The 26,798-nt window shown below is 55.5% G+C and overlaps 1 protein-coding gene and 1 pseudogene across 2 annotated transcripts in view; both read right to left on the bottom strand.

The window, feature by feature from the left end:
• Positions 1-3,610: 3,610 nt before the first annotated feature.
• On the bottom strand, positions 3,611-3,796 carry LOC115526036 (annotated as a pseudogene).
• A 3,579-nt stretch (positions 3,797-7,375) lies between these two features.
• Positions 7,376-26,798, bottom strand: part of TENT4A (terminal nucleotidyltransferase 4A) — a 47,227-nt gene continuing 27,804 nt past the window's right edge. Inside the window, exons 3-13 of one of the 2 annotated variants that reach the window (XM_030332782.1) lie at positions 26,464-26,510; positions 25,157-25,277; positions 22,855-22,962; positions 21,554-21,682; positions 18,963-19,176; positions 16,435-16,561; positions 15,309-15,409; positions 14,528-14,700; positions 13,938-14,096; positions 11,495-11,659; positions 7,376-9,673 (exon numbers count right to left, since the gene is read on the bottom strand). In XM_030332782.1, the coding sequence (XP_030188642.1) occupies positions 9,482-9,673; positions 11,495-11,659; positions 13,938-14,096; positions 14,528-14,700; positions 15,309-15,409; positions 16,435-16,561; positions 18,963-19,176; positions 21,554-21,682; positions 22,855-22,962; positions 25,157-25,277; positions 26,464-26,510 (1,536 nt within the window). In that variant the 3' untranslated portion in view covers positions 7,376-9,481. Of the gene's footprint in view, positions 9,677-11,494; positions 11,660-13,937; positions 14,097-14,527; positions 14,701-15,308; positions 15,410-16,434; positions 16,562-18,962; positions 19,177-21,553; positions 21,683-22,854; positions 22,963-25,156; positions 25,278-26,463; positions 26,511-26,798 lie in introns of both variants that reach the window. The other variant, XM_030332776.1, reaches the window with a different exon arrangement.

Genomic DNA, 26,798 nt, shown 5'->3' on the forward strand with positions numbered 1-26,798 from the left:
GGACGCGTGCTGGGTTGACCTCCTTGTGACGGCAGACCAGGCCAGTTAGGTGCTCGGAGCTGTGAGTGATTTTTGTCCCCAGGGCTCTGGCCTCACTGCCCTGCACAACAGGGTGCCACGTTCACCTAACTTAAGGAAGCGCACGTCAGCACTTTCTCTCACTCCTCGGGGAGGCCCCTGCGTCTCCCTGTGAACCAAGAGCGCGAGCAAAAGGACTGAAGGGCACAAGTGCCGGGCCCAGGGCCCTTCCTCCCGCCTCGGGAAGCCCGAGGGGTGACGTGTCAGCCCACAGCTGCCGTAAAAGATGGTCACAGACGTGGTGGCTCAAAATGACACCGATCCTTCCCCACACGGTTTCGCAGGCCGGAAGTCCAAACTCAGTTCGCAGGTTAGCGCTGAGGCAGGGCCGGCTCCTTCTGAGGGGTCGGAGGTCACACCTGCCCCTCGACCCTTCCAGCTGCACGTGGCTGCTGTCATTCCTTGGCCTGTGGCCACGTCACTCCGATCTCCGCTTCTATCACCGCGTTGGCTTCTCTTTCTCTGTCGTCAGACCTCCCCCTACCTCCCCCACCCCGTAGGATACTTGTAATTATAGTCAGGGCTCACCCACGTCATCCCAGGCAGTCTCCCCATTTTAAGCTCCTTAACTGATGACATCTGCAAAGTCTCCCTTGCTGCACACGGCAATGTCACAGGCTTGGGGGATGAGGACACGGGCAGCTGCTACGGGCCTGAACCCGCCCCCCCAAATCCCCCCCAAAATCTCCCACTGAAGCTCTAACCAGTACCTTGGACCATGACCTTATTTGGAAATAGAGCTGTTGTGGATGTAACTAGCTGATAGGACGTCACCCTGGAGCAGGGGAGGCCCCTCATCTGACGGGTGTCCTTATAAAAAGGGGAAATGTGGACACAGACTCGCACACACAGGGAGAAGGCCATGTGCAGGTGCGGGCAGACAGGGTGATGTGTCCACAAGCCAAGGGGTGCCAGAGATGGCCAGGAAACCCTCAGAGACTAGGGGAGTAGCCTGGAATGCATTCTCCCCAGGCGCCTTAGAAGGAAATAGCCCACTGACCCCTTGACCGTGGACTTCAGGCCTCCAGAACCGTGAGACAATGAAGGTCTGTCATCCAGGCCGCCCGGTCTGTGGTATTTTGTTACAGTGGCCCCAGGAAACTGACCTAACATCTTAGGGGCAGGACTCAGGCCAGCCGCCGAGCGGGTGGCCTATGTGGTGACCTGAGGTGGGGCCCAGGGGAAGTGGGGTCAGGTGAGGTGGGGGAAGTGAGATGGGGCCCAGGTGGGGTGGGGGGAGGTGAGACGGGGGGGGAGAGGTGAGGCGGGGGGAGGTGAGGCAGGGGGAGGTGAGGGGGGCACGAGGCCACCTTGCTCTCCAGTTTTTCCCCCACAAGATGAGGAGCAAGAGCCGTGCACCCCAACCTCTGAGTCCACAAACTGCACCCCACCCACCTGGTCACCTGCTGTCCGCACCGCAAATGAGAGACCCCCACCCAGGAAGTTCCTGCGCGCGTGCCCGTCACTACAAAGGAAGCCCGTGGATGGCTCTTGAGGACAGTGGGACCCCGCGCATCCCCTCCGTCGCCCCCGTCCCTGGAGCCTGGCCCTGCCCCCCAGCAGCAGCGGGACCAGGAACGCGACGCGGGAACGTGTTCCATGCTGAATCCCCTCTGTTGCCCTCATCCTCAAGCCCCGTCTGCGAATAGCAGCCCCCGGAGTATCGTTGGGGTCCTCAGATCCCCCTCGGTTTCCATGGTTTGCTAGAAAGACTCAGAGCACTCGGAAATGCTGAGATACTGGGGTTTACAGCGGCAGCAGGATACGGGCCGTAACCAGCAAAGCCTCGAGGGGCGAGCCCAGGACAGACGGCACACAAGCTTCCAAGGGCCCGTTCCGGGGAGCTGTGCGGACGGCCCTGAATTCTCACAGCAGGGACGCGTGGCCACACAGGTGGAGCACTGCCAGCCGGGTAAGCTCACCCAGAGCCTTGGGTCCAGGGATTTTGTGCGTGGCCGACCTCAATTCTCAGGCTTCAGCCCCTCTGCAGGTCCAACCGAGGCAGCGGGCCCCGCGGCCCCCGTGAATCACGTTGCCCGCCTGACAGCTGTCAGGGCCCAGAGCCCTGTATAAACAGAGACACTCTTGTCGGGCAGGACATCACAGGGACTTAGAGGTGACCCCTGGGAATGGTTAAGGACCGCGCGCGTGTCTCTCAACGCTTCCCCGCACGCTGCTCCAAGCCCAGTCCCTGCTGGTCACGCTGGGAGGCCCTGGCAGGCAGATTCCTTCTGCGCACCTCTGAATCCAGCCGCCCGGACAAGACCCCATGCCTGGATCTCGCCAGATGTAACCGTCTGTGGACGTGAGTCAACGACTGCACTGCTAACCTGAGGGAATCTCACCAGATCCCTTCCTCCAGTTGGAAGAGAAGCCCTTCCCCGCCAAGGTCTCCACATCCGAGTCCACAGGCCCCATTTTTAGGGCCTTGAAGAGCAGTAGCACAAGGAGCAAAAAGGGAATTGGCTTCATAACTCTTGTAATTTCTTCAGTATTTATAACAAATCAGTTATAGATTTTTATAATAAATATAAAGGCGGCATAATGAATCTGTGAAGCTGTGGCCATAAAACCCACCGCCCTCCAGGGCGGAGTTTGCTGGTTCGAGCGGTAGAGTGGATTTGGAGTCCTCAGAAGATATTCCTCACTCTTAGGATTTTGCAGATCTTTTTTCCTTTTTTCAGTTCTAGAAAAAAAGTGGCAGCCTGATTTCCCCGTACTTGTCTTTCACCACAGCACATGGTTTCCTTTCCAATATTAACTTATTTCACAGACCACCTTTGGGGGGCACCCACCCACCCTCAGGGGACCCTCTGGCCAGGGGTGAGTGAGCCCTGTGGCCAGGGAGGGAGGGAGGGAGGGGTGTGGAGGTTTGCAGGGCTGAGGGAGCCTACCAGTGAGGCAAGGGCGCCCTCTCTCTTCCCTGCAGGGAGACAGCAGCCAGAGCTTCTGGAAGGACGGGACAGCGGAGAGGGGGCAGGAGGGGGGGGTAGACCGCGATGCCCACCTGACACCCCCTCGCCCCCCTAGCAGGCAGCAGCGGGCAGTGGGGGACACATGTCGGCGGACACAGCCCATCCAGGAACCCGATAAAGCCAAAACAAAGCGTCGGCCGTTACGTGGCTCCCTCCTGGCTTCAGCTTTCCTTCTTCCAGGGCAGACGGCGGCAGGCACGCTATCGAAACACCAAACTCCACCCTCCGGTCACAGCTAAAAGGAGGACTTGGTATTTTAAAAATCCTGGTTCAGGGGCCCCTGAGTAGCTCAGTCGGTTGGGCGTCCGACTTCGGCGCAGGTCACGATCTCAGGGTCTGTGAGTTTGAGCCCCTTGTGCTGACAGCTCAGAGCCTGGAGCCTGCCTCGGATTCTGGGTCTCCCTCTCTCTCTGCCCCTCCCCTGCTCAGGCTCTATCTGTCTCTCTCAAAAATAAACATTAAAAAAAATTAGAATAAAAATTCTGGTTCATATCTGGATTCCAATTTTCCTTGAAAGAAAAAAAAAAGCACCTTGAGTCTTAAATCTACTTGCTGCTGCTTTTGGTAACGTGAAAAAAATTTTCACTCACTAAAGCTTTGCTGTCTGTTTGTTCCAGACTTTCTTTGGTATGTAATAACGGAAGCAAGGGAAGCGTGACCACGTCCCCATAATAGTTTTCAATTAGCAATAATCGCGCCTCGGATAAACCTCATTGGCTACGATACTGCCACTGCGCAAAGCTACGTCCCCATAATAAACCAGTGAGCATCTCAGGCAATTTCTGGGTGGCGCCCAGCAGGGTGATGATCCTGGGAGCATCCCCCCTCCCCGCCTCCAGAAGGCTCGTGATCTATTACGAAGATGAAATTGAAAAGGAAATGCCACTTTCTTGCCATGATATAGCAGATGTCAAAAGGAAGAGAAGATCAACTGGCCAGTGATGATTCCAGGACTGAACACCAGAAGAGACAAAAACAATCCTTCTGGACCCCTTCAGGTGGCTCTGGGGGGAGAAGGGACCCATGTGACGTGGGCGAAGGGGCCCGTCGCAGAAAGGGTGGACAGAGATCATGGAGGACGAGGTTGCCCCCGAGGACAGCCGACGTTCGCTCGGCGCTCCAAGAGACATGGGACACACAGGTGGAGACCGAGGGTGTCAGGGCCTCCCAAACTCAGGCAGGACCCCCTTCCCGGCACCAGACCTATCCCTGGGGTCTTCTGAAACTTTGCAACGAGCTGAAAATCCAGGACACGAAGAGGGAGGGAGGCCAGCCCCGAACACCCCAACTGCTTTGATCTGTACTCCAGACAGAGTTCAGCACCATTCATTATACCTTGATCTCTGTGGACCCCGCCCATCTGAGTTTCTCGAAAAGCGGCACATAGGGTGCTTAACCTCTCTGTGTGACGGTTTGTTCCTCTGGAGGTGGGAAGGACCCCTGCGCCCTGGCGGCGGGGGTGGTGACGGCGTGCCAGGCCCCTGAAGTCATTAGCTCATGTCCATGAATGGTCCAGGCCCAGTGCCCCAGCCATGCCGACCCACCAAGTGCTCACGACGTCAGCCTCCTCTCAGCATCAGGCCCACCTGCGTGGCCTTGGCCGGAGGCCCCGGTGTCCCACACCTGCGTGTACCGGGAGAGGGGCCGAGGGAGGGGAGGAGGCGCCAGGGACAGAGGAAGACCGCAGAAGCTGCCAGAAGCCGGGCGAGTCAAGATGGAGCTACAACTACCGGCTGGGTTTGGAGCGTGCTTTTCCAGAGCCCGCCTTGGCGAGGACCCGCACGGTAAGCGTAAACGCCGACCGCGAAGGACAAGGCCGACGGCAAACCTCCACATTTCACGAGCCAGGAGGCTTCAGCCTCACCATCGAAACACATCAAGCCGGGCGGCTCTCGTCACTGGTTGCTGCGTGATGAGAATTTCCACCGTCCGGGCCAGCTGTCCACAGGGAGCCACGGATCAGGCCACAGTCTGGAAGCTCACGGGACTCAATGATGGAAGTGGAGGTTTTTCTGCCCAAACAGGGCAGCGGCTCTAAGCTCACCGGAGGACCAGAAGGGTGGCCGCGCTGCTTGTGAAGAGCCCCCCAACTCCCGGCCGCCACAGTCAGGATGTGTCATCACTTCGGTCCCACCTCAGGTCTGCCTTGTGGCCCCGAGACCCCGCTCCCAGGGCCGGGCTTCAGTGTCCTCACCTGGGGCAGAGCTGCCCCGGCTGGGCTCCAGAGCCCTTCCGTCTTCACAACCCTCTCGTGATTCCCCTGGAGCCGAGCACACACCTGCTGAGTAGGCTTGCATTTGGCCACAGCCGTCCACACCCATCACCGTGGAGACACTCGGGACTTCGGGAGATTCAGGCAGGAAGAACTCAAATCTGCGAGCCACCCGCTTTTTACCAAAACTTTAAATGACCCACAAGAGAACCTTCATGTGACCTGTAACACTTGTCAGTGCCTCAAATATCCGGGTTCAGAGGTCACGGACAGAGCACGCAGCATCTGCAAGAACCCAAGTTGTGTTTATTGATCTTGCCCGCAGTTCACTCCAGGGCCTCGTAAGCCGTGGGCTGGCCCTTGCCCGGGACCCACTGAAGCCGGGAGACTAAAGGTGCGTGGAACCGCCAGCTTTGTCCACGGTGCCTCGTGACAAATGACTTCTGAACTGCCCCACCCCCACGGAGCTGTGGAAGCACAGCGAGGAAACCGAGTTTCAAGCCATTCTTGACAAGAATTAGCCCCAACTGTGGGGTGTTTGGGCTGTCGTGTGTTTCATCCTTTCTCCGGCAGCCTCCTCTGGTCATGTAAGTTACCCCACGACGGGCCAGGACTCTGCAACTTAGCAAATACTGATAGCACACCCTTCTCCTCTCCCAAGTTTCAGGAAGATCATCACAGGGTGAGGGCAACAAACCGTGCACACGTGGGCTGGTCTGTCTGCATCGCAGAGGTCCCACCTCCCGCGCTGCACACGGAACGCCAGGAACCTAGGAGAGAGACAGCGAGGACACGAGGCCCCAAGCAACTCCAAGAGGCAGTCACGGAGCAGTGGCCACAAGGGAGCTAATTTGGAATCGTGGGATGTCCCGCGGACGGAGTCACTGTCGTGACCTGCAGGTGACCGACCTGAAGCCGTCACAGGACAGTGGGTGCAGGTATCCCCAACTGGGGTGGGGTGGGGGTGCTTACGTTTCAGGTAACTGCAGTCTCCCCATCCCCTTCCCCGAGGCCCCGGGCTCACAGGCGTGACCTACCAACTGAGCGGGCTTCTCCCAGAGGCCGGGGGCTCCCGCAGATCGCGCCTTTCAGAGAACCGTGGGCAGAAACCCACCGGGGGTGTGGGGCCACTGCCCTCCCACCCTGCCCAGTCCATCAGGTGGCCTTGCCGGTCCCACCTGCCCGTAGCTGCCCGCGGCCACCCCTGCTCACCCGGGCCACCTCAACATCCTCCTCCTGCCCGCTCTCCGATGAGCGGCCACAGTGACTTAGAAGCCCTCCCACTTGCCGTCCGTCCCGGCTCACCTCCCTCTAGCCTCCGCTTCTGCACCTGCTCCCGGCCACCGGCCTCTTACGGTGCCACCAACGCGCCAGCTCCTTAACCCTAACCCTAACCCAGCTCAAGCCCTCTCCTGGTCGGTCCTATTCGCAGACACACCTGTCACTCTGCCTCCAGCCACAACAGTGACATCTGGCACATCAGTTGCTTTCTGGGGGTTTCTGCAGCCTTGCTGGAACTCAGGTGCACCTGCTTGGAGCACCCTCGGAACCTCTGTGGAAGGGAGGAGCGGATGAGTGAGGGTTGTACCAGGCTGTGGCTGAGGATTCTGGCACGCGCACTCCACGCAGGGGGGCGGCGGGGGGGGGGGGGGGGGGCTGCAGCTGACACTCGCTGCTCTGTAACAATTTTTAGATACTTCCTTGTAAGTTCTAAATGTGTCGCATTTTAAGTTACATTCTGTTTGGCTGTTTCAAATGTGTTATCTCTGAGTGATATAATTTGACCTACGAGAGACGGAGACGGACGCGTTTCACTGGAAAGTCTTATCAGTACGCAGTGGTATCACACATCCCCTTGTCAGAAACGGCACGTAAATAGCGTCGTTTGAGTGGCGTTCCTGAACCCGCCGGGCTGGCGTGGAATGCGAGCGCAGACTGCCTTTCGGCCCCATTTCTTCTGCGCACAGCCTGGCACGTCAACTGGATTCCGATTTCCTGAACCAGTGATAAAATAATTTTTCGCTGCTCTATTTAGAAACTTCAGGGACATGAACTTAGAGAAGCTCCCCCTCCTCTTGAAAGGAAAGCAAACGTCAAACACAGACACCACCTGGTTTCCAAAGTTTATTAAAAATCAAAGAATAGAAAAACTTTACATAAAAATATGTCAATTTTAGCTTCCACATTGTTGTCCACACACAAAAAAAAATCGAAACATGATATCGTTTTGTTCAACCTGTAGCGCGTGACCACAGTGGTAGCCAGGCCAATTCATTCGGTTCACCATGACGGGGACGGGGTGTGGCGCCTGTGTCTACGAATCGAGCTTTAAAATGCACACCCCCCGGGGCCCTCGCCCCGCGGTGGCTCCTTGATGTAGGGTTACAGTCAATATTGCTAATGTGCGGAGATTAGTACAGGCCTACGTATCAGTTTTTATAAATATTTCTTTATCAATAGATTCACAATTTAAATATCTTTAAATATTTTTGATAACTTTCGATCAACAAGAACTGCAGACATGTGCTACTCTGTTCTGGAACGCCGCCCCCCCCCCCCCCACCACCCCGACAGCCCACAGCCCCAGCTCTCGACGGCGCTGTGAGCCAGTCCTGGGTCCGAGGCCGGCCGCAACAATGCGGAGCCGCCCTCCCTGGGGCCCCACCACCAGGCCGCACTCCAGAGCGCCCACTCGGCACATCGATCAGGTGTCATGGCAGTAAGTCTCGCGACTCGACGTTCTCCACTAGTGGACTTCAAAGACCAGCCTACCTGTAGTGTTCAGCAGGGCCGGAACCCCCATTTTAGAACTGGGGGCTCAGACGGCCTCTGAGATGCAGCCAACAACACCCAGGACAACTGTGGTGCTCCGAAAACTCAGGGTTAGGCAGGATGGACATATTCTTGTTGAGAACAAGGCCAAGGACAGTGGCCGCCGCGGCAGACTGAGCCCGCGTACTACGCCTGTAGGCTTCTCCAGTCGGGCGCCAGCCGCCCCCGGCCCCACCCCTGGGCTGTGCTCTCCTGCAATACGTTAAAAATACTCCCCACGGTGCACTGAGCAGCTGAAGGACTCCTCATAGGTTTGCTCTTAACAGAACGAAGGCATACTGCTATACAGATTCCTCAATGGAATCAACATAATTCCTTTCTCCACATTCCTAAAACTGGGTACCATTGTCCGTACTGATATTCACCAGACCCATCCTTACAGGCCACGTTACTAAAACTGACGGAAGCATCTCAAAGTTCACATTTGTTTTTTTAGGATTTTATAATGTGACAACCCTTTCTCCCCTTAGAAAGTTCTGGCACTTTAAATGCTGGATTTGTTGTCTACTTTAAAAGAACCAAAAACCAAAACGTTAAGCTCTGTGGTCAGAGCGAGACAACAGACGGGCCGGAGGGCAGGGCCGGCGGGCAGCTGGTCAGAGGGCTTGGGGGCCGAGCTGCTTCCGAGAACCGCCGGGGCCACTCGGCTCCCCCGCCGGGCGCTGAGAGGCCTCGCCCGCGTCTGACCAAAAGGAAAACACGAAAACAAACCCCGAGCCCCTCACTCGCGGTGTTGGTAACGGTGCTCATCAGACAACCAGCCGACACGATGAACCCAACTTAGAAAATGCGACTCGGGAAAGGACCTAAGCTTGTTTAAAAAAAACCTCCTCCCTTAAATATAACTTATGTGAAAATATGAATTAAATAAAAATATCTGAGTTATTGCACAAATCATAACTTTTCAGTATTTACATAGAAAAACAGTTCTGACACGGGACACGAAGCGTGAGGGCAGTGAGACGATGGCGGCCTCCCCGCCCCGCCCGCCGAGGAGGACACGAGACCGGGGTCGGCCTCTGTCGCTCCGACAGACGCGCCACGAAAACAGCCGCACCGCGAGGGAGCCAGACCCGCTGCCGAGGAGCGCCGAGGCCGACGTCGTGTCCTGCAGGCCCCGTCCAGGCCCGCCCAGGCGCCGAGGGAGACGCCCGGGCAGGCGGAGGACAGCGTCCACGCCGAGTAAGGCTTCACAGACGAGCACAGGGAGCTGTTCTTGAAGATGGACGCGACCACCACACGAGGAACATGCAGAGTGAGCGGCGGCGGGCGCCCCGAGGGGCCCGGCCCACGTGCTGGATGCTGGTCTCAGTTCCCGGCCGGGCGCGAGGCCGCCCGGCGTGAGTCTGCGGAGAGCAGGGGCCGGGAGGCGCCGTCGGGGCCATTATCTGCTCAGACTGACAGGCAGGCTGTCCCTCGTGTGTGTGTGTTTTTTCCTCCTCCAGCCGGTGCGGTTGTACTGGTGGTGGCCCCGGTTGCCCACGGGGGGCCGCACGCCTCCGCTGCCCACGGAGCCGTATGTGCCGCCCTGGCCGTGGCTGTGCGAGCCTTTCATGGACAGTTTCATGCCACTGTGCTGCTGGAGAGACAGAGGGGACAGCAGGGTCACAGGCCGCCCCGGAGCCACCGGGTGCCACGGCCACGGGAGGCCCCCCACCCGGCTGCCGCGGAGCGTCCCCCAAGCCACGTCCCCCCCCGGCTGGAGACCCGGCCCGGCCCGTGCACGGCGCACACAGGCTCCCGCCCGTGGCGGCCACGCAGCAGTCTGGTCCCCGCTGCACGCACAGTGTCCCCGTGACACTAAATGTGGAGGAGCTGAGAGAAAGTCGCCTCTTCCAGGTCACATCGGCCACTGCATGTGAGGCGGGAAGTCCCACGCCCACTCGGCGACCCACCCGGGTCAAACCACACACGTTCCCGCCCAAAGATGTTAGCACCACACTTCCAACTGGTCCTATGTGTCCACAGAACTAAGGGGCCCCTCGGCTTTTTTCCTCCGCTTTGGCTCTGAAATTCTGGAACACGTGCACGAGCTCTGTGCCCAGGAGGCTGGGGGCTTGAGCCCCCGGGGGTGTGACGCTGGACACGCCGTGGCCGGCGCTTGGCGCTCCTACGCCCGAAGCTCCACGCAAAGCAGAGCGGAGGAAACATGCCCGCGGTCAGGAGTGTCGCAGCAAACAGGAGCAGGGGGTGGGAAGCAAAGCCAAGCAAAGCAAAGGCTCACGAAGGCACCTCCCTTCTCGAAGTCGTCCCTTCACCCTGTTTCTAGCAGGGCAGCGTGATGCCCGTGGGGTGCCACGAACACCCCTCGTGACAGGATGGGTAAATCCAGGAAGGAATGTCTATTACTCGGCCCCAAATAGAAAAATCAGTCAGGATTTAATGACCTAGCTCCAAAGAGCCAGACCTTAAGCATCAAAAATTCACTGGCAAAATACGATCAGATAAGCATCAGAGGAACTGACTGGAGTAATCGAGGGGAGTGTCCCCGTATCCTCAGAGACAGGGGACATTCGCCTGGGGACACTGCACCCTCATTCCCACGGGCAGACGCCTGCTCTCGGAAACACTCCGGCGCTTTGAGAGCATACGAAGTTGATGATGACCTGTTTTCCCATCACCCAAGTTTCTCACGTGCAGCATCTGGAGAAGCCACAGGGGAACGGACATAAGCATTCGCAGGGACCCCGGCGAAACCAGGTCAGATGCGGGCCCTCCCAGCGCACCCCGGCCCCTCTCCACCCCAGGGCGCACACACAAAGAAGGGGGGTGAGATCACACGGCCACACCTTGCACTGGGCCACGCCAGCATTTGTTCTGGATTGTACCACTGGCTTCTTGAAATCCAAAGCATTTGGCATATAATTAACAAATGAACATGAAAGCAAAATATTCCCCACTTTCAACCTTCTTTCCAACTTCAGTTTTATGCTAACAGGTTCAATCAAAGAATTATGGGAGATGCTTAAAACTATATTACACTTGAAAATATCTTAATACTTTTCTTTCATTACAAACAAAAGCAAACATGCATTTTGTTATGGATTATCAGAAAACAATTCCACCTTAAAGAACGTCTCTGTGGGGCAGTTAAACATCCAACTTGAGCGCAGGTCATGATCTGGCGGTTCATGAGTTCGAGCCCCACCGTTGGACTCTGTGCTGACAGCTCAGAGCCTGGAGCCTGCCTCGAATTCTGTCTCCCTCTCTCTCTGCCCCTCCCCCCCCACTCGTTCTCCCTCTGTCTCTCAAAATAATCAAACTTAAAAGAATCGTAAGAGCAAATAAATAGTAAAGAGCTTCTCTGTGGAGCCCTGTCTCGGGCGGAGACAGCATGGAGCCCCGGCCTGTCACAGACCCACGTGGGTGGGCACCACCAGCAAGGGGGGCGGCCTACCTTGTGATACAGGTGAGGACTCGAGAGCGGGTTGGGAGATGCGGACGGAATGGCCGGGGAAGACATGTGGTGAACGGCTTTCAACGCTGGAGCTCCTTCGACGCCAACCTGTCTGCAAGCGACAGGGGCCACCCCGAGGGTCGGTGGAGGTATCGTGAACCTGGTCTAGGAACAGAAGGAGCAGAGACATCAGCCAGGCAGCAAGCCGACAGAGGTCACGGTCCCAGTTGTCATGCTGAGCCCGAGGAGGGAGGGCGCTACTATGGAACAGCACTTGGCAAACAGGTTCACGAACGTTGTTTGTGTTTTCCTATCACCTGACAAGACTTTGTTTTGCCGCAAGAATACTTCACATTCTGAAACAGCATTTGCAGTATGAAGTCTGCCCGGGAGGCCAAGTCATAAAAGCTTTTGCTCTTCCTGGAAGACCAAACACCAATGTAACAAACGAGTCATCAGAGTGACAACCACCCCTCGCATCTCTGGAAAGAGCTGAAGCACAGTCCCCGCCCCAACACAGGCTCAGAGGCGGCGCGCTGGCCTGTGGAGGGGTGCTGGGGAAGGCTGCCCCTCCCCGTCCTCTCCGGCCCCTGGACTGCTTCTGTCTCTGAACAGGGTGCCCCTGGGAACTCTCTCAGACCGTTGAGAGAGGCACTGCCCACATCTTAGAATCCTCCGTGTGCCCCACAGACCCCTGGGGACTGCAGCCCCCACCCTGAACAGCGCCTGGAACAGGTTGCCGGGACAGGTGCTGGGGTGTCCCAGATGGCACTCTGAGGCTGTGACACCTGCAGCCGCAGGGCGACGAGGGCACCGGACACAGGCAGTGGCCCTTCCTTACGCTCTACCAAACGAAGCTCCCCACCGGGGCCTGCAGCGCACACGGGCCCTCTCTCTTGTCGGTGGGCGCTCTGCCCTGCCCAGGAGCTGGCATCACCGGGAAGAGCCCACTGGGTCTGACAGACTCATGCCCCAGCTCCACGTGCCCCTTTCGTCTCGAGCGGGGGACACCTCCATGGAGACCGCACGCACGAGATATTGCAGACAGGAGTGGTTCACTCAGTTACTCTGCTAGAAGTAATGTCTGAAGTTCAGAAAGAAAACCAAGTGGGCCTCAAGCCGTGGCTTCAAATCTGAACGACCGCAGCTTTAGGCTCACTCACTGTCAGCACGAGTGACAGAGCAGACCACGGCACCAGCACCCGGCCTTCGACCTATCCCCCAAACATTCCTGCGCTTCCTGCCAGAATCACACGGTCGGCATTGGCTGGACCACCACGCGGCGGCCGCGCTGGCCTTTGGGGGACCGGGGGCCTCAGGCAAGGTCAGACCCGATGACTGATCCGGGAAGACCGTGGCCACTACCACCCCCAGAGTTCGTGGCAGAATATATTTTGTTTTTAATTTTTTTTTAAGTTTATTTATTGAGAGAGAGAGTACGAACAGGGGAGGGCCAGAGAGAGGGAGGGAGAGAGAATCCCAAGCAGGCTCCACGTGGACAGTGTGGAGGCCGACGTGGGGCTCCAACTCACGAACCGGGAGATCATGACCTGAGCCGCAATCAGAAGTCGGACGTTTAACCGACTGAGCCCCCCAGGCGCCCCCTGAATCCACGTTCATAGCACAGGAAGCCGCCTCAGCATTACACCCGCACGCAGTTCCCGGGAGCTCTAGCGGGGCCCTCCCGCCTGCCACCGTCGCCACCCCGTGTCACGGCACGCTGCCCTCGGCCTGCGGTCTGGGGCGCGTCCTGTGAGGACACCCTCCCAGGGCAAAGCTCCAAGCCACAGAGAAATGAGCCCGTACGTTTGCGCCCACGTCCCTCTACGCTCACCTCATAACCCGCACTGTAGAGATGACCTTTCTTGAAAGGCAAATCCACGTGTTGGGTTTCTCCACACACGTACTCAATTGTGTGTAATTGGGAAGAGCCACCAGATTTAGTGTTTTTTGAGATTACCTTTCAGACATCTAGTTTTGTCCAAATTAAAAAACAACAACAACAGGAAACATATTCTAACAGAAAAAGCCCTATAAATACTGCCTAACGAGTGACATGAGAGAGTCGAAGTTTTTGGAGACCGGGAGAGGACGCCGAGACCACGGCCCCTCCCTGCCCAGGGGCAGCGCCAGACCCGCCAACGACAACAGTCGCACGCGGGGCTCAGAGGCGTCTTGAGACAGATGGTCGGCCCGCTCCCCGTCAAGAGCCCTGTCAGGGTGGGAGGCCAGCTGTCCCCCCAGTGCACGCCTGCCCAGAGTGGGCCTCAGGGACGCGCTCTCCCGCAGAACGACCCAAGTCACAGCCCACCAATCCGCGAAAGACGAGGGTTTCCTGCGAGGCAGAAACGTGCCTGCCGCGACTTCAGGAGTCGTTTACGCTTCAACAGCATCGGCTGGTCCCAGGGCCCGCCCCCAGGACAGGCGCCGGCCGGCCACGTACCTGAGTGTTAGTTGTCACGACCAGCGTCCTGGAGGTGGCGGGCTGGGCTTTGCCGCTCGTCATCGGCAAGGCGGTGGGCAGGCTGGCCAGCAGGGGGGTGGGCGCCTGCAGGCTGAACTGGTAGACGCTGGGCGTCACGCAGGGCGGCGTGTCGGAATCCTGTAAGCAGGAACAACGGCGGGGAGCTGAAGACGGGCGCGCCGACGCGAACGTCGGGAGCCCACGTGCCCATCGGCCCCCCGCCACAGGAGCCCGAGGCTGCCCAACGCGGCCTCCAGTCGTCTCCGGACGGAACGGCATTCGAGCTGCGTAGGAGACCCCTCGCGTCAACGTTTCGTCTCCAGACGGCCTTTGAAAAACCACTTGAGGGCGTCCGCCCTAGCGACGTGTGGACGGCTGGACGGCACGCCGGCTCCTGGGGCCCGCGGAGACCGGGGTCCCCGACTGTCGGCAGAGGCCCGCGGCAGAGCGGGGACCCGTCGGTGCGGTCTTGGGGTGTCCCCCACCCACACACGCACGGAGGGGAGAGGACCCCCGGGCTGCTAGAGTTCAAAAGCCAGCCAGAGACGTCTCCTGGCCGGCGCACTCACAATGTCGCTTCCCGACAGCGAGGACACGGAGGAGGTGGAGGAGCCGGACGAGAGCAGCTGGGGGCTGGGCAGAGACAGGGTCAGGCGCTGGCTGTAGGCGGACTCCGGGTCCCGGCGCTGCGGCTGGTCCCCGTCACACGCGCTGATTCGCTCCTTTATCTTGATTCTGTCGTCTGCGGGGGAGACAGGCCTGAGTGACCTCACTGAGAGGACGGGGTGGGGGGGGGGGGGGGGGCGGCCACAGGTGCCGCTGGGCCCGGACCCGGTGCAAACAAGACCGACCAATTCAATTCCTAATTTTATTCAATTTTCTTAGTTTTTAAAGCTGTGCGTTTCAGCACTGGGACACCTTCAACTGTGCTTAGAACAAGGTGGCTACGGGAACAGTTTCCGGCTGTAAACCTTACGAAATCTGAACACACAGCCCGTGTCTGGGGAGCGTGCGGTGTGCACGCAGGGTCTCACGGGCCCAGCAGCACGGGAGTAAAATCTCTCAAAAATGTTTTATACACGTCGCGTGTTGAACAGAAGTTGAATAGAATACGTGAAAATGAGTTTCACCTGTTTCTTTTCACATTTTTAATGCAGTTACTAGAAGAGACGCTACAAGTCCACGTGTGGCACACGTCGTATGTCCAGGGGCCTAAATCTCATGGCTGCAAACTCTTACGTTACAGAAGACGAGGCACTTAGTCTGACAGTTACCACGGAGGGACCGAGAGGCACTGCCACACGAGGTGCCAAAGTGCGCGAGTGACAGACGCGAGCAGGGAAGTCTCACCAGGCTCGGGCGCGGGGGGAGCCTTGCCGCCCCACTTCTCCTTGATCCACCTCCGGTAGTCGATCACCTCCTGAGTGACCTTGATGATTCTTCCCAGAGTGCTGCAGGAGGACACGGCGGGGGGTGGTCAGTGGAGGGCGGCAACTACTATGAGCCCACAAGCCCTTCCGACCGGCTATTCTCTATTTTTAACAACGTATCCCTTTGCTAAGTGAAAGATAGTAGGAAGAAAGCTAAAATAAGTTTACAAAGCATATATGAATTCTGATGCTTGAGCCCAGATGTGCTTTGAGATCATAGCATAGAAATGGTGGGCTCGCTTATACAGACGTCCCGGGGCCTACAGCTACCTACAAAAGACGGTTTCCAGGAGGTGTCTAAGCAGGGGAGTGCCCCCCCCCCCCCCCCCCGCCCCAGCACTCACGAAGGTCGGACATGGCGTTATCCCCTGCGGAGGCAGCCAGGGCTGAGACTCCCAGCACCCAGCACCGGGCCGAAAGCCCTGCCGGAGAGCACCGTGCGCGGAATGAGGCTCGAAACCCTCGACAAGCCGATCACCGGTAGCGCCGGGCCTCAAACTCCCCGTCCGGCACAGTTTCCACGAGCACTGGCCACCACCTCATTGTTCTTCCTTCCCACCGCCCCCTCACTCCATCCGCCCCCCCAGCCATGCCGCAGGCACGTCTCACAACCCGTAAGAGTCCTCTGAAATGGAGACTCAAGAACGAGCACGCACAGGGAGGAGGGCTGGGGCCTGTGCGCCCAGAGGCCCAGATGCACTCACTCAGAACTCAGTATGTGCATTTTGAAGACAGCCTCAAGGGAATGCATCACGTTCCCAAGTTTTAAAAAGCCAGAAATCACTTCCCCAAAATCAAACGCCCTGAAGAAACCGCCAAGTCCCCAAACAAGAAAGTTTCGGTGCCGAGCCACCCTGAACTCCCGCCCGGCCTTCCTCATCAGCATCTTTCTGGGCTACAAGGCGAGGGCACATCTGCCAGTAACTTCACGGAAGCAATGACAGGGGCAGGCGGGGCAGGCGGGGCGGGCTCCGCAGAGGCCGAGGTGTGTGGCCGCCACACCGCGGGGGCCGCGAGCCCAGGACAGCGACAGGGGCTTGTGTTACCTTTCCGAGTCTCTGTTTGGATAGGACCTCGCGAGGGGCGACACGGCATGACTGAGAACAATGTAGGCATAGTCAAACACCTGCTTCACCTGCATGGCCCCATAGGAACTGCGGCCCACGTCATTTCCTGAAAGAGAGAGGCAGCTGTCAAACCCTGCCCAACATCCGGCCCTTGATCCAGATGTTTCCCGTCTTCTCCCGTGAGTCACTCTGCAGCGGGCCCTCCCCACTTCCGGATGCACCAGGAAGGCCGAGCCAGGCGCCTGCCAACACGCTGCCCGTCACTGACGCCATCTCCTGACGTTCGCGGGCTACGATCCGTGTCTACCTCTGTGCGATGTCATTCAGAGACAGAGTGACAGTCCGTGAAAAAGTCAGGCAGCTCCCCAGGTGGCAAAGACACCAGAGAGTCAAGGCAGCGACTGTGACCGACCACGGTGGTGCTGGCCAGGCATGCACGAGGCGGGCGGCTGGCCCGAGACACAGCAATCCCGTCAGCACCGCCGGGACCTGCGGGGAAGCCCACCCTTTGGGGCGGAAGGCCGCAGGCCCAGACTCTCCCACGGTGAGGACCGGCCGGGCGCGGGGCGCATGGAGCCAACAGGGAAGTCACCAAGTGAGCCACAGTCGAGGAACTTTTGTCACAGGATAGTTTTGAATTTTAATCAGCATCCTTCACAATCCAAGTAAGCAGGACTTTTTTAGGAGACATTCTAAGTATTGGGATTTTTCCTTTTCCAGATTTGGTAATACAATCCAGTGATAACGTGGGCTTTCCTCTTTGAAGTACATTTAAGCAGATAGTGAAGACACTGGAAATACCTCCAACTTAACTGATTGGACACAGACAGATGTGAAACGTGTTCCTACACTGCTGGGGAATCACTACAGAAAAAGCACGGCATTAAGTCACGTCATTTATGAACGACAGAACAGTCAGCACATTTCCTTTCAAGAGGCTGTTAAGAAGTAAATGCCACACTCCAGCAGCCCCGAAACAAAACAAAACAAAAAAACTGTTACACTTGAGGACATTAAAAAATATATAGTAACTGAACAAGAAATGACAAATACAGATGTGAGAGACAAGCTGGGGAGAAATAAAGGACAGTGTGATGACAAGGAAAGCTTCCCTAACACTCGCACAGGATCTCCCAGAACCACTCAGGGTGAAGGGCAGTGTACCTGGAGCTGACATCCCGCCCCCCCCACCTTCTCTGTCACCTGTCCGTCACTGATTTTATCACCAACAGTAAGAACAGTGTCTCACCTAATAGACGCTCAATAAACATTTGTGGAATCGATAGATAAAAATTGGGTCAACCTCACTAAACCACGAAAGAAATCTAAATTCGGAGCACGTGGGTGGCTCAGTTGGGTGGGTGTCCGATTTCGGCTCAGGTCATGATCTCACGGTTCATGAGTCTGAGCCCCGCGTCACGCTCTGTGTTGACAGCTCGGAGCCTGGAGCCTGCTTCGGATTCTGTGTCTCCTTCTCTTTCTGCCCCTCCCCAACTTGTGCTCTATGTCTCTCAAAAAATAAATAAATGTAAAAAAAAAAAAAAAAAAGAAAGAAAAAGAAATCTAAACTCAATGAAAATTTATACTACGTGGTTCTGTTAGACCAGCAAAGATTAAGAAGACTGTCCCTACACTAACGGGGACATGAGCGCCATCAAATCCGCTCGTGGGAGGGGCGCCTGGGTGGCGCAGTCGGTTAAGCGTCCGACTTCAGCCAGGTCACGATCTCGCGGTCCGTGAGTTCGAGCCCCGCGTCGGGCTCTGGGCTGATGGCTCAGAGCCTGGAGCCTGTTTCCGATTCTGTGTCTCCCTCTCTCTCTGCCCCTCCCCCGTTCATGCTCTGTCTCTCTCTGTCCCAAAAATAAATAAACGTTGAAAAAAAAAAAAATTAAAAAAAAAAAAAAAATCCGCTCGTGGGAATAAAAGTGGAGAAAGAGGAGGCTGCCTCAGGACCGTCTGCGCGGCAATCCTTGTAGCAGAACACGCCTACGCACAGAGGAAAGGGGCCTGGGATGCGCTGTTAACTAGAACGACGAGTTGTAAAGCTGTGTGCATTATGGGGGCCACTTGATTAGTAAGATTACAATAATAAATGTTAATATCCGTGTAGGAAAAACCTGGAGAGATAACACGCCGAAACGGAAGGGGATTGCGGCACACTTTCATTTTCTGTGTGACCTGCTTCTCAGAAGTGAATGGTCTACGATGGATATGTGGATATGTTATACTTTACTAATCAGAAAAAATACGCTTTTCTTAATTTTCACTTTCTACATTTTTCTGGTTAATCAAGGAATGGAAACAAAACTCCGACGTTGTAAGAACTAGAAGCATTAAACGAAAGAGTTCTGAAGGTATCCCGCTTAACTGTTAGCACAGTAGGAACCCGCCTGGAACCCAGTGCACTGCCCTTGGCTGCAGGGACTGTAGACACGCCCCCTCCCGGCCCCGCCACGGCCACGGCGTGCACTGGAGATACCAGCTAACTCGGAGCAAGGTGCCCTTACCTGGCAGCAGAGGGTCCTCAATGCACAGCATCGATGGTCTGTACCCACTGGTCATAGCTTTCATGATCTCTTCTTTGGCGATATAGGCACCTCCTTCTTTTATTCTAATACCAGTTTTCAAGTAATTAAAATTTCTTCCGTAGAGTTCAAAAAATTCTACAAGAAGCATTCCAAGGTTTTCATCAGCTCTCCGGGCATCAATTCTTGGATGCAACTGTAAAAGCAATATATCCACAATTTGGATTCAAGTCACTTTCTAAATAGACGGCATGAAATCAGGAGACCTACAGGTCTCTCCAAGGAAACGCCCTCCGGGGCACCTGCTCTCACCAGTTCTGTGAGGAAGCTCCGAGCAGCAGAGGGGAGGCCCTAACCGAGCCTGGAGAGCCTTCGTCAACAGAGAGAGTTCAGAAGAAAATAAAACCTTCTCATCTCTGTTTTTTTATTACAGTTTAATTCTCCGAAATGCGTGACCCACAGAGCGTCTTCCTACTAACGCAGACATGTGATTAACCACAGATTAGCAAATACCGATAAATACGCAGAGCGTCTTCTCCACAACATAGAGTCCTCTGGCCGGTGAATGCAACGTTACAGACTCCATCCAACCTTAATTCCGTCATTCCAAAATACAACCCATAGAGGGCAGTATCAGACCGGAGAGTGTCACAGCGTGACATACAACCAGAATGTGAGATGAATTTTAACTGTGTACAGGTGATTAGTACTGTGTCGTAACATTTACACCAAATTTACATCCCTGCTCGTCACACGGATTAGTGCTAGCCTCAGTTTGGCGCCCCATATTCTGTAAGCGGGTGACGGACTTATTCTGAACCTAAGACGCAGCCTCTGGATACCCTCCTGCTTTAAGAGGCTCGGGAGGCAGGCCTGTGCTGCCCACAGTGACAGCCACAAGCCATGTGTGGCCATTCATAGTTAAATTAATTAAAACAGATTAATTGAAAACTCTGTCGGCCTTGCTGGCCAGGCTGCGAGGGCTCAGTGGGCACGTGTGCTCACGGCGCCACTGCGGGACACGTGGGGCGTCACGCCGGCCGGGGCGGGCCTGGAGAATGACGGCCACGTCCGGGTGAAAGCCACAGTTCCTGAAAACTCACACAGGTCCCTGAGGAGAGACAGCTCCTGGCACCGACAGGTGTTTCCGGGGCTCACAAGAACTGAGGATGTGCACGTGCCAACGGCACAAGGGCAGCATTCGTGCTCCTGCCCTCTCCGCTTCTCTTCCTTCCTGCTTGCCCTCCAGTCAAAACCAAGTACCTGAGCGCCACCCAGTGCAAGGTTGGGGCTCTCACCTCCGTGGGCCACGAAATGGACTCAGACGCTGCTAGGGGCCCAGGTTCGCGGCACGATGCACCGGGCAGCAGGGGGCACGAGGCCAGTGGCAATCCCACGCACACCGCGTGTGGCCTTCTGCGGGGTCACAGGACTGCGCCCGGGACCCCGTGGGGAATGTGCCAGGAGGCACCGAGCTCAGTGCCCGGCACCATAAAAACAGGCAGTAGCCATGACGACAGGCGACTGAAATAGTTCCAATCAGGAAAACGGGAGGGAATCAGAACAGTAGGTTGTACTTAGTTCAAAATAATGGGAAGAACGGGTCCAAGGGCAGCATCACGGAGGCCAAAGTGGAGGCAAAGCGCTGGGAGCAAACTGTAAGAAACTGTAAGAAAACAGGTGTGGAATCCCAGTCTCGCTCTTCTTAACGCATCTCCGGCAGAGACGTGCCCCGGAGTCAGAGGAGTCAGACTAATGAAAGGCGGTGTGACCATGCCTTGAGCCAGCAATATGAACAATAAGGAGAAAAAGGGGCCAAACCTTGGATATCAAATCCCAAGCACGATCACAAGTACAAAAATCAACGGTAAACACGGAGGAGTAGCCCGGCACAGCTAAAATACACGCGCAAGGTTTGTGTGACGAACAGAGAATCCTTCAAGAAAATGTAAACGGGGTCATCAAGGTTTCCATTCACTTAGAAACTGTCTTACATGGTAACAAGTATAGGCACAGCTTATCAACGTCCCAGCGTTGAACACTCGGGGAGGTTTTCTACTGACAGGCTGGTCCTCAACAAAACAAGGGCAACGTAAAATTCAAGACCAAGTATTTGTGTCTTGTCAATCTGAGAAAAAAGACCCTCTTTTCAGCAACTTTTTCAATTGTATATGGTACCCAATTTTTTTCTGCGACAAATTTTTACTAAGCCACAGTTAGTAACCAAGAAAACCAGCTTTTTATGGTCTATCGAGGCACGAGAGCATCCACATGCACGGAGCCCTCGAGTTCAGACTGGCGCACGCCTGACTGCTCTGGCCAGACAAGCCTGCCCTCCCTGTAGCAGCTCAATCAATTAAAAAAATAACCTATGAAGGAGAGAAATGAAAGAAGCATTCATCAAAATAATTTTGTCTTGACAATCAGAGGTTCATTTCTTCTGGACGGGAACACAGGAGTAAAGGGCAGCAAGGACCGTGGGAGCATGTGGAGCAGGGACTCTGGAACATCACGGAAGCATCTACTCCTACAAAGTCTCAGTGTCAAGGTCTCTAGAGAGAACACACACTCACCTGTAGAAAGCTAATGGCCATTAAAATTAGGCTGTATGAGCTAATTCCACCTGTAAAAACTTCATTCAGGTCCCTCTGCAGGAGGAACTGTTTCAATACTAAAATCAAGTAAGGCAGCAATGAATATTTCTGTAAATTCCAAAAAAAAAAAAAAAAAAAAAAAAGAGGGAGAGAGAGAGAAAATATTGGTTAGTTAATATACCTTTAAAGATTTCACATAGCCAATTTCACATAGTAGGAAGAAAAGCTTAATCCTCTTGCCACTTGGAAGGCTCTGGGCCCGTCATCCTCAAACTTTAGGGGCCTGAGAATTCATTATGTGAGGGGCTTATTAAGACATGCCCCACCCCCCACCAGGAGCCACATCCCGGGTTATGGTTCTGCAGGGATGAGGTAGGGACACTTGCATGAACAATCCCCAAAGAGGAGGTCAGGGAACAATGAGTGTATTCCTTCAAATGATTTCCCATGGCCTGGCTTGCCCTGTGACAGGTGCAGGGTGGGGGGCGAGGAGGCGGAGAGGAGGGATGTGGCAGTGAGCCAGGAAGAACCCGGAAACAACACCCGAGGCACCCAGAGAAGACCAAGTGGGGTGTGTGTGTGCAGCTCGTGAGTCGGGAGGACAGGAGCAGAGGGCCACGGAGAGCAGGGTGAAGGGAACAAGGAAATGCAGAGGCTGGAGAAGCAGGGGGGTGGGGGGTGAGGGGTGGGGGTGGTGGGGAGACAGTGCGGAAGCTGCTGTTGTTTTTCACGTTCTGCTGTGGCAGAGGAAAGGGAACAACTGAAGGACCAGGGTCCCTGGGCCTGCAGGAAGAGGCAGCGTCCAGACGGTGACACTGGGGTTGCCTCTGTGAGGGGCTTCACCTCTTTCCCGGTAACAGGAGGGAAAGACCGCCTGTCGCACTGGACCCCCCCCACACCTGTTGGGCTCAGTGAACAAGTCGGCTACCCCGCCCTCAGGCACCGAGACAATCCAAAGTAAGCAAACTATGTCAGGACGTCTTCCACTTCCGGTAAACTACCCTTGCAAATCAGGCATACTGAGCTCCAGGGACAGTCAGTTTGTAATAATGAGAAAGAACATTTTAACCAAGCTCTCTAAAATAACACTCTACTTCCTGGTCAGCGTGGAAAGTGAAAACTTACAAAAGAGCTACACAATTTCAAAGCATCTCTAGAAATAATATCGGAGATAAGTAATTCAACTGTATTGCCTTTATCATGAAGACTATCACAGAGTTTAAAGTGAGATGCTGACGTAACAAGGCCCGTTTTTACAGCGCTAACGCGGACGACAGCACCTTCATGTAATTCTTGATGAGCTCCGCTGCCCGGACCCCAGTCTCCATGTTAAAGCTGATGTCGACTTTAACTTCAGTCTCCTGGTCTGTGAGCTTTATTATCGGTACCTGCAGAGATTGAATTTTAAAAAAACAACTAGGTTCTACTGGCCAACATTCACCACAGTCTGATATCAAAATGTTTCCGAACTTGTACAGAGGGGTTTTCTTTTCTAACTCACAAAAGAGCTGAGAGATCATGAGTCCCAGGCTTTAAAGAAGAAAAGAGATTTTGCAGTGTGAACCTTGACCTCATGGGTCCCTGGAGCCCCAGACCCTCCTCCAAACCCCCCGACAACAGCCGGTGCTCACCTCTGCCCGGCCCTCCTGGCCAGACTCAGCATCAGTCATGGCCACTACCTGCGGGAAGGCTTGGGCTCCACAAGGAGAAGCCGGCTAAGTTCTTGTCCCGCCCCCGGGGGCACCTGGTGATGGGGCGACACTCCAGGTCCCCAAATTATGTTTGCGAGAATTTTTGCAAACGCTCAAAGGAACTCCAAAGCCAGCTTTTAAATTATGTTTCGTGCTGATGTTTCTCCAAACAATCCTACTTTGGGTTTTCACTAAGACAATTTAACTAAAAAACAAAACCAAAGCAAAACAAAAAAGCAAAACAAACAAAACACAAAAAACCACTTTCCTGAAAACCCAGAGTTAAGAAGCTAGACTGGAAAGGTTCTCATCATAAAGACATGCAAGGTGCTCAAAACCTGCCTCGTGAGGGCTGCCCAAGCAGCCATACTGACAACACCCCTCCCCACCCCACCCCCCACAGAAAATGAATTGTGTACTTCCAGAACAAAAGGCAGCCTGGAAGCAACGAAAAAGCACTTTCCCTCACCAAAACGACTGGTCTAATTAAAGGTCTGGATACAGGGTGCGCACCTCTTCTGGGCCCTGAAACGCACCTGGCAGGAAACTGCCAAGGCCACACAGGGATGTGACAGGGATGGGCCAGCGGGTGGTGACTGTGACTCCTGGAGACCAGCAAGACCAGCAAGCATGGGCAGCTACAGCGAGTGTGGTCCAAGAGGGCAGAAAACCAAAATGCTTTCCCAAAGAACTTCCCAGACGGTGTTTCAGAAGGAGCCCACGTGTCACAGCACAGTCAATTCCTCATGAACAATCCCTGCTCCCCATCACCGCTGGGCACGGCACCTCCTTGTCTACACTCACGGGACGCTTTCCCAAAACCCCTCCCGGTGCTCGCCTGGCTTACACACACACACCCACACCCACCCACCCACCCACACACACACCCTCCTACACACTCACAGATTCTAGAGATTAGCGACAATACCACAATACTTATTTCTCGGTTGCTCAATACAGACAAGCTTCCTTCTTAAACACCGCTCTCAGGCTGGCCTCCGGAGCCCGGGACGAGAAGCAGGTGAGGCCACCAGCAGAAAAGGCGGCCCGGCGTCAGCTCATGCTTAGAGAACCGAGCAGTGCCGGACCCGCGTGGCTCGGTTCCCCTGAAGTCTACACCGGGCCCCTGGCAGCGGAGGGAGAGGTGTGCACAGCAGCTCCTGTGACACCGACTGGACCGTCTGTCCGCCCCGTGCTCCGAGCCAAGGGCAAGCAGGGCCTTCTTCCGCTCCTCTGCATCTAACCCGGACACTGGTCAGAGACCACCGCCATCTCGTTCCCGTCAAGGACAAAGGGCAGAGCCCCAGAGGGCAGGGTGGGGGGCTCTGAGAGGCACCACGCGAGGGGCCAGTGAGAGTCGAGGGCCCGAGCAGTGTGTGCCCCAGACTTGGACTTGGGTAAATCTGGATGAGTGCACGTCAGAGCACCCGCATCTTGCAACTTGTCCCCGAGATAAAAGGTCTCCACAGGTACGTGTCTGAACGATGAAAGGAACGGACAGGTTCTTGCTTAACTAGAAGCCGGCAAACGGTCATTGTCTTCTGTGTAACAAACGCCGTGTTTTAATCACTGGGCTACGGGAGCGAGACTGGGCAGCACAGGAACGCGTCGGTTCCTCACGCATCCGGACGGAGGCTGGCCCTGGCCCAAGCATGCACTTCAGCGCCAAGTACCGTGTGATGCTCTCACAACGTGCCATGAGGTACGTGCTCGGCTGGTAGTCCTAGCTACTCGAACACGGCTACATTTACACCGGAAGTAGAGAACTCTTCAGAACCCTACGCGGTGACGCCCGTAAACAGCGTGAGCTCAGACACAGGAGAGTCACCGCAGCTGGCAGGTGTGCGAAAGCGCCAACCGGGGCTGAGGGGCCCGAGCCACCCGCACTTACCGTCGCTTTGTCAAGGACTTTGATGGAGCACGGCTCGGCCACGTTGTGCTTCCGCAGGGCCTGCTCCAACAGCTGCAGAGGAGGGCGCTCCCATTTTCCAAAGACCACTAAGTCGATGTCGCTGGACAGAAGAACACGTGACCGTGAGCCACCCGCTCACATCACTGTGCAGTAACACGCGCACATGGGGCACACGCTCACAACTCCTTCGAGGGGCACACCCACCCCCACCGAGCACATCCCTCTGAGGGAGAGAAAACGCGGTGTGCGAGCTGCTGGTAACGTGTGGGCGGAGAGCCGAGAGGCGGGAAGAACCTCCCAGCATCCTCAGGTAAGTAAGGAGGTTGAAACGCTCCTCGGAGGTTTCCTGGCCCTCCGTCTACACTGTTGTCTACACTGCACCACTCTGGCTGACCTGTGGCTCCTGGATACCCGGGATCTGTTCCGTTCCCTCCGGGCCCTGCCACGGCTATCTCCAAATCCTGGGATTACAGCCCTGTTTAGTCTCCAAGTGTTAACAGTGGGTTCGGAGAAAATAAGCTGTTAACGAAACACTGCACATAAAACCGATCTGGGTATCAAGATAGTTCTTGCCGGGGTGCCTGGGTGGCGCAGTCGGTTAAGCGTCCGACTTCAGCCAGGTCACGATCTCACGGTCCGTGAGTTCGAGCCCCGCGTCAGGCTCTGGGCTGACGGCTCGGAGCCTGGAGCCTGTTTCCGATTCTGTGTCTCCCTCTCTCTCTGCCCCTCCCCCGTTCATGCTCTGTCTCTCTCTGTCCCAAAAATAAAAAAAAAAAAAAAAAAAAAGTTGAAAAAAAAAAAAAAAAAAAAAAAAAAAAAAGATAGTTCTTGCCGAGGAAATACTGAAGCACAACTTTAGGAGGCTACCTCATTGGCTGCTTTTCAATTAAATACAAATACAAAATACTGCCTGAATAGAATTCTGCTGGAATCTTCATTGAAACATCAGATCAGTTTTCAAAAACCACCCAAACTTTCAGAGTTTTCTCTACCGCGTTGTCTTCCCATGGCCCTCCCGCTCGTCTTTACGTTCCTAACGGCCAGCATTTCTGCGACACCCCAAATCAAGCGCAAGAGGGGAAATGCAATCAGTTATTATAACACTAGATTAAACGTTATTTCCTGCCCTGTTCCCTCTGTGCTGCCGTCTCTTCCTTTAGCTTACGTTTCTAGCCTGGGTTCTGAATATGAGGAGCCTGCGTTTAGCCCTGACCGCACACTCAGATGTCGCCCGCCCCAGCTGAGTGGCCGTCGGGCCGGCCTGTGCAGGGCAGCCTGGTACTCACCTCGTGGGAAGATAGAGGCCTGTACTAAAGCTGCCGAATATCTGTACCTGAAAGAAAAGAGTGGTCGTCTTACAGCACAGGCCAGTGCGAGCAGGCAGCCCTCCAGCCCCCCCACACCCCCCTGCAGAAGAGTTTTTTAAAACTCAAAATTGAGAGATGAAACAATTACTGGCCTTTCCCACAAGTGCTCAGGGCAGAGGACTTTTCAGAGCTGCTTTCAAACCCTCCAACCCCAGGGCGCAGAGGTTGAAAGACAACCGTGTGGGAGGTCATCTTCCAAGAGGAAAGGAATGCAGTGGCCGCCCGTGCCCACGGGGACCCCCCCCCACCCCGCC

Source organism: Lynx canadensis, chromosome A1 (assembly GCF_007474595.2).
Source record: "Lynx canadensis isolate LIC74 chromosome A1, mLynCan4.pri.v2, whole genome shotgun sequence".
NCBI lineage: Eukaryota > Metazoa > Chordata > Mammalia > Carnivora > Felidae > Lynx > Lynx canadensis.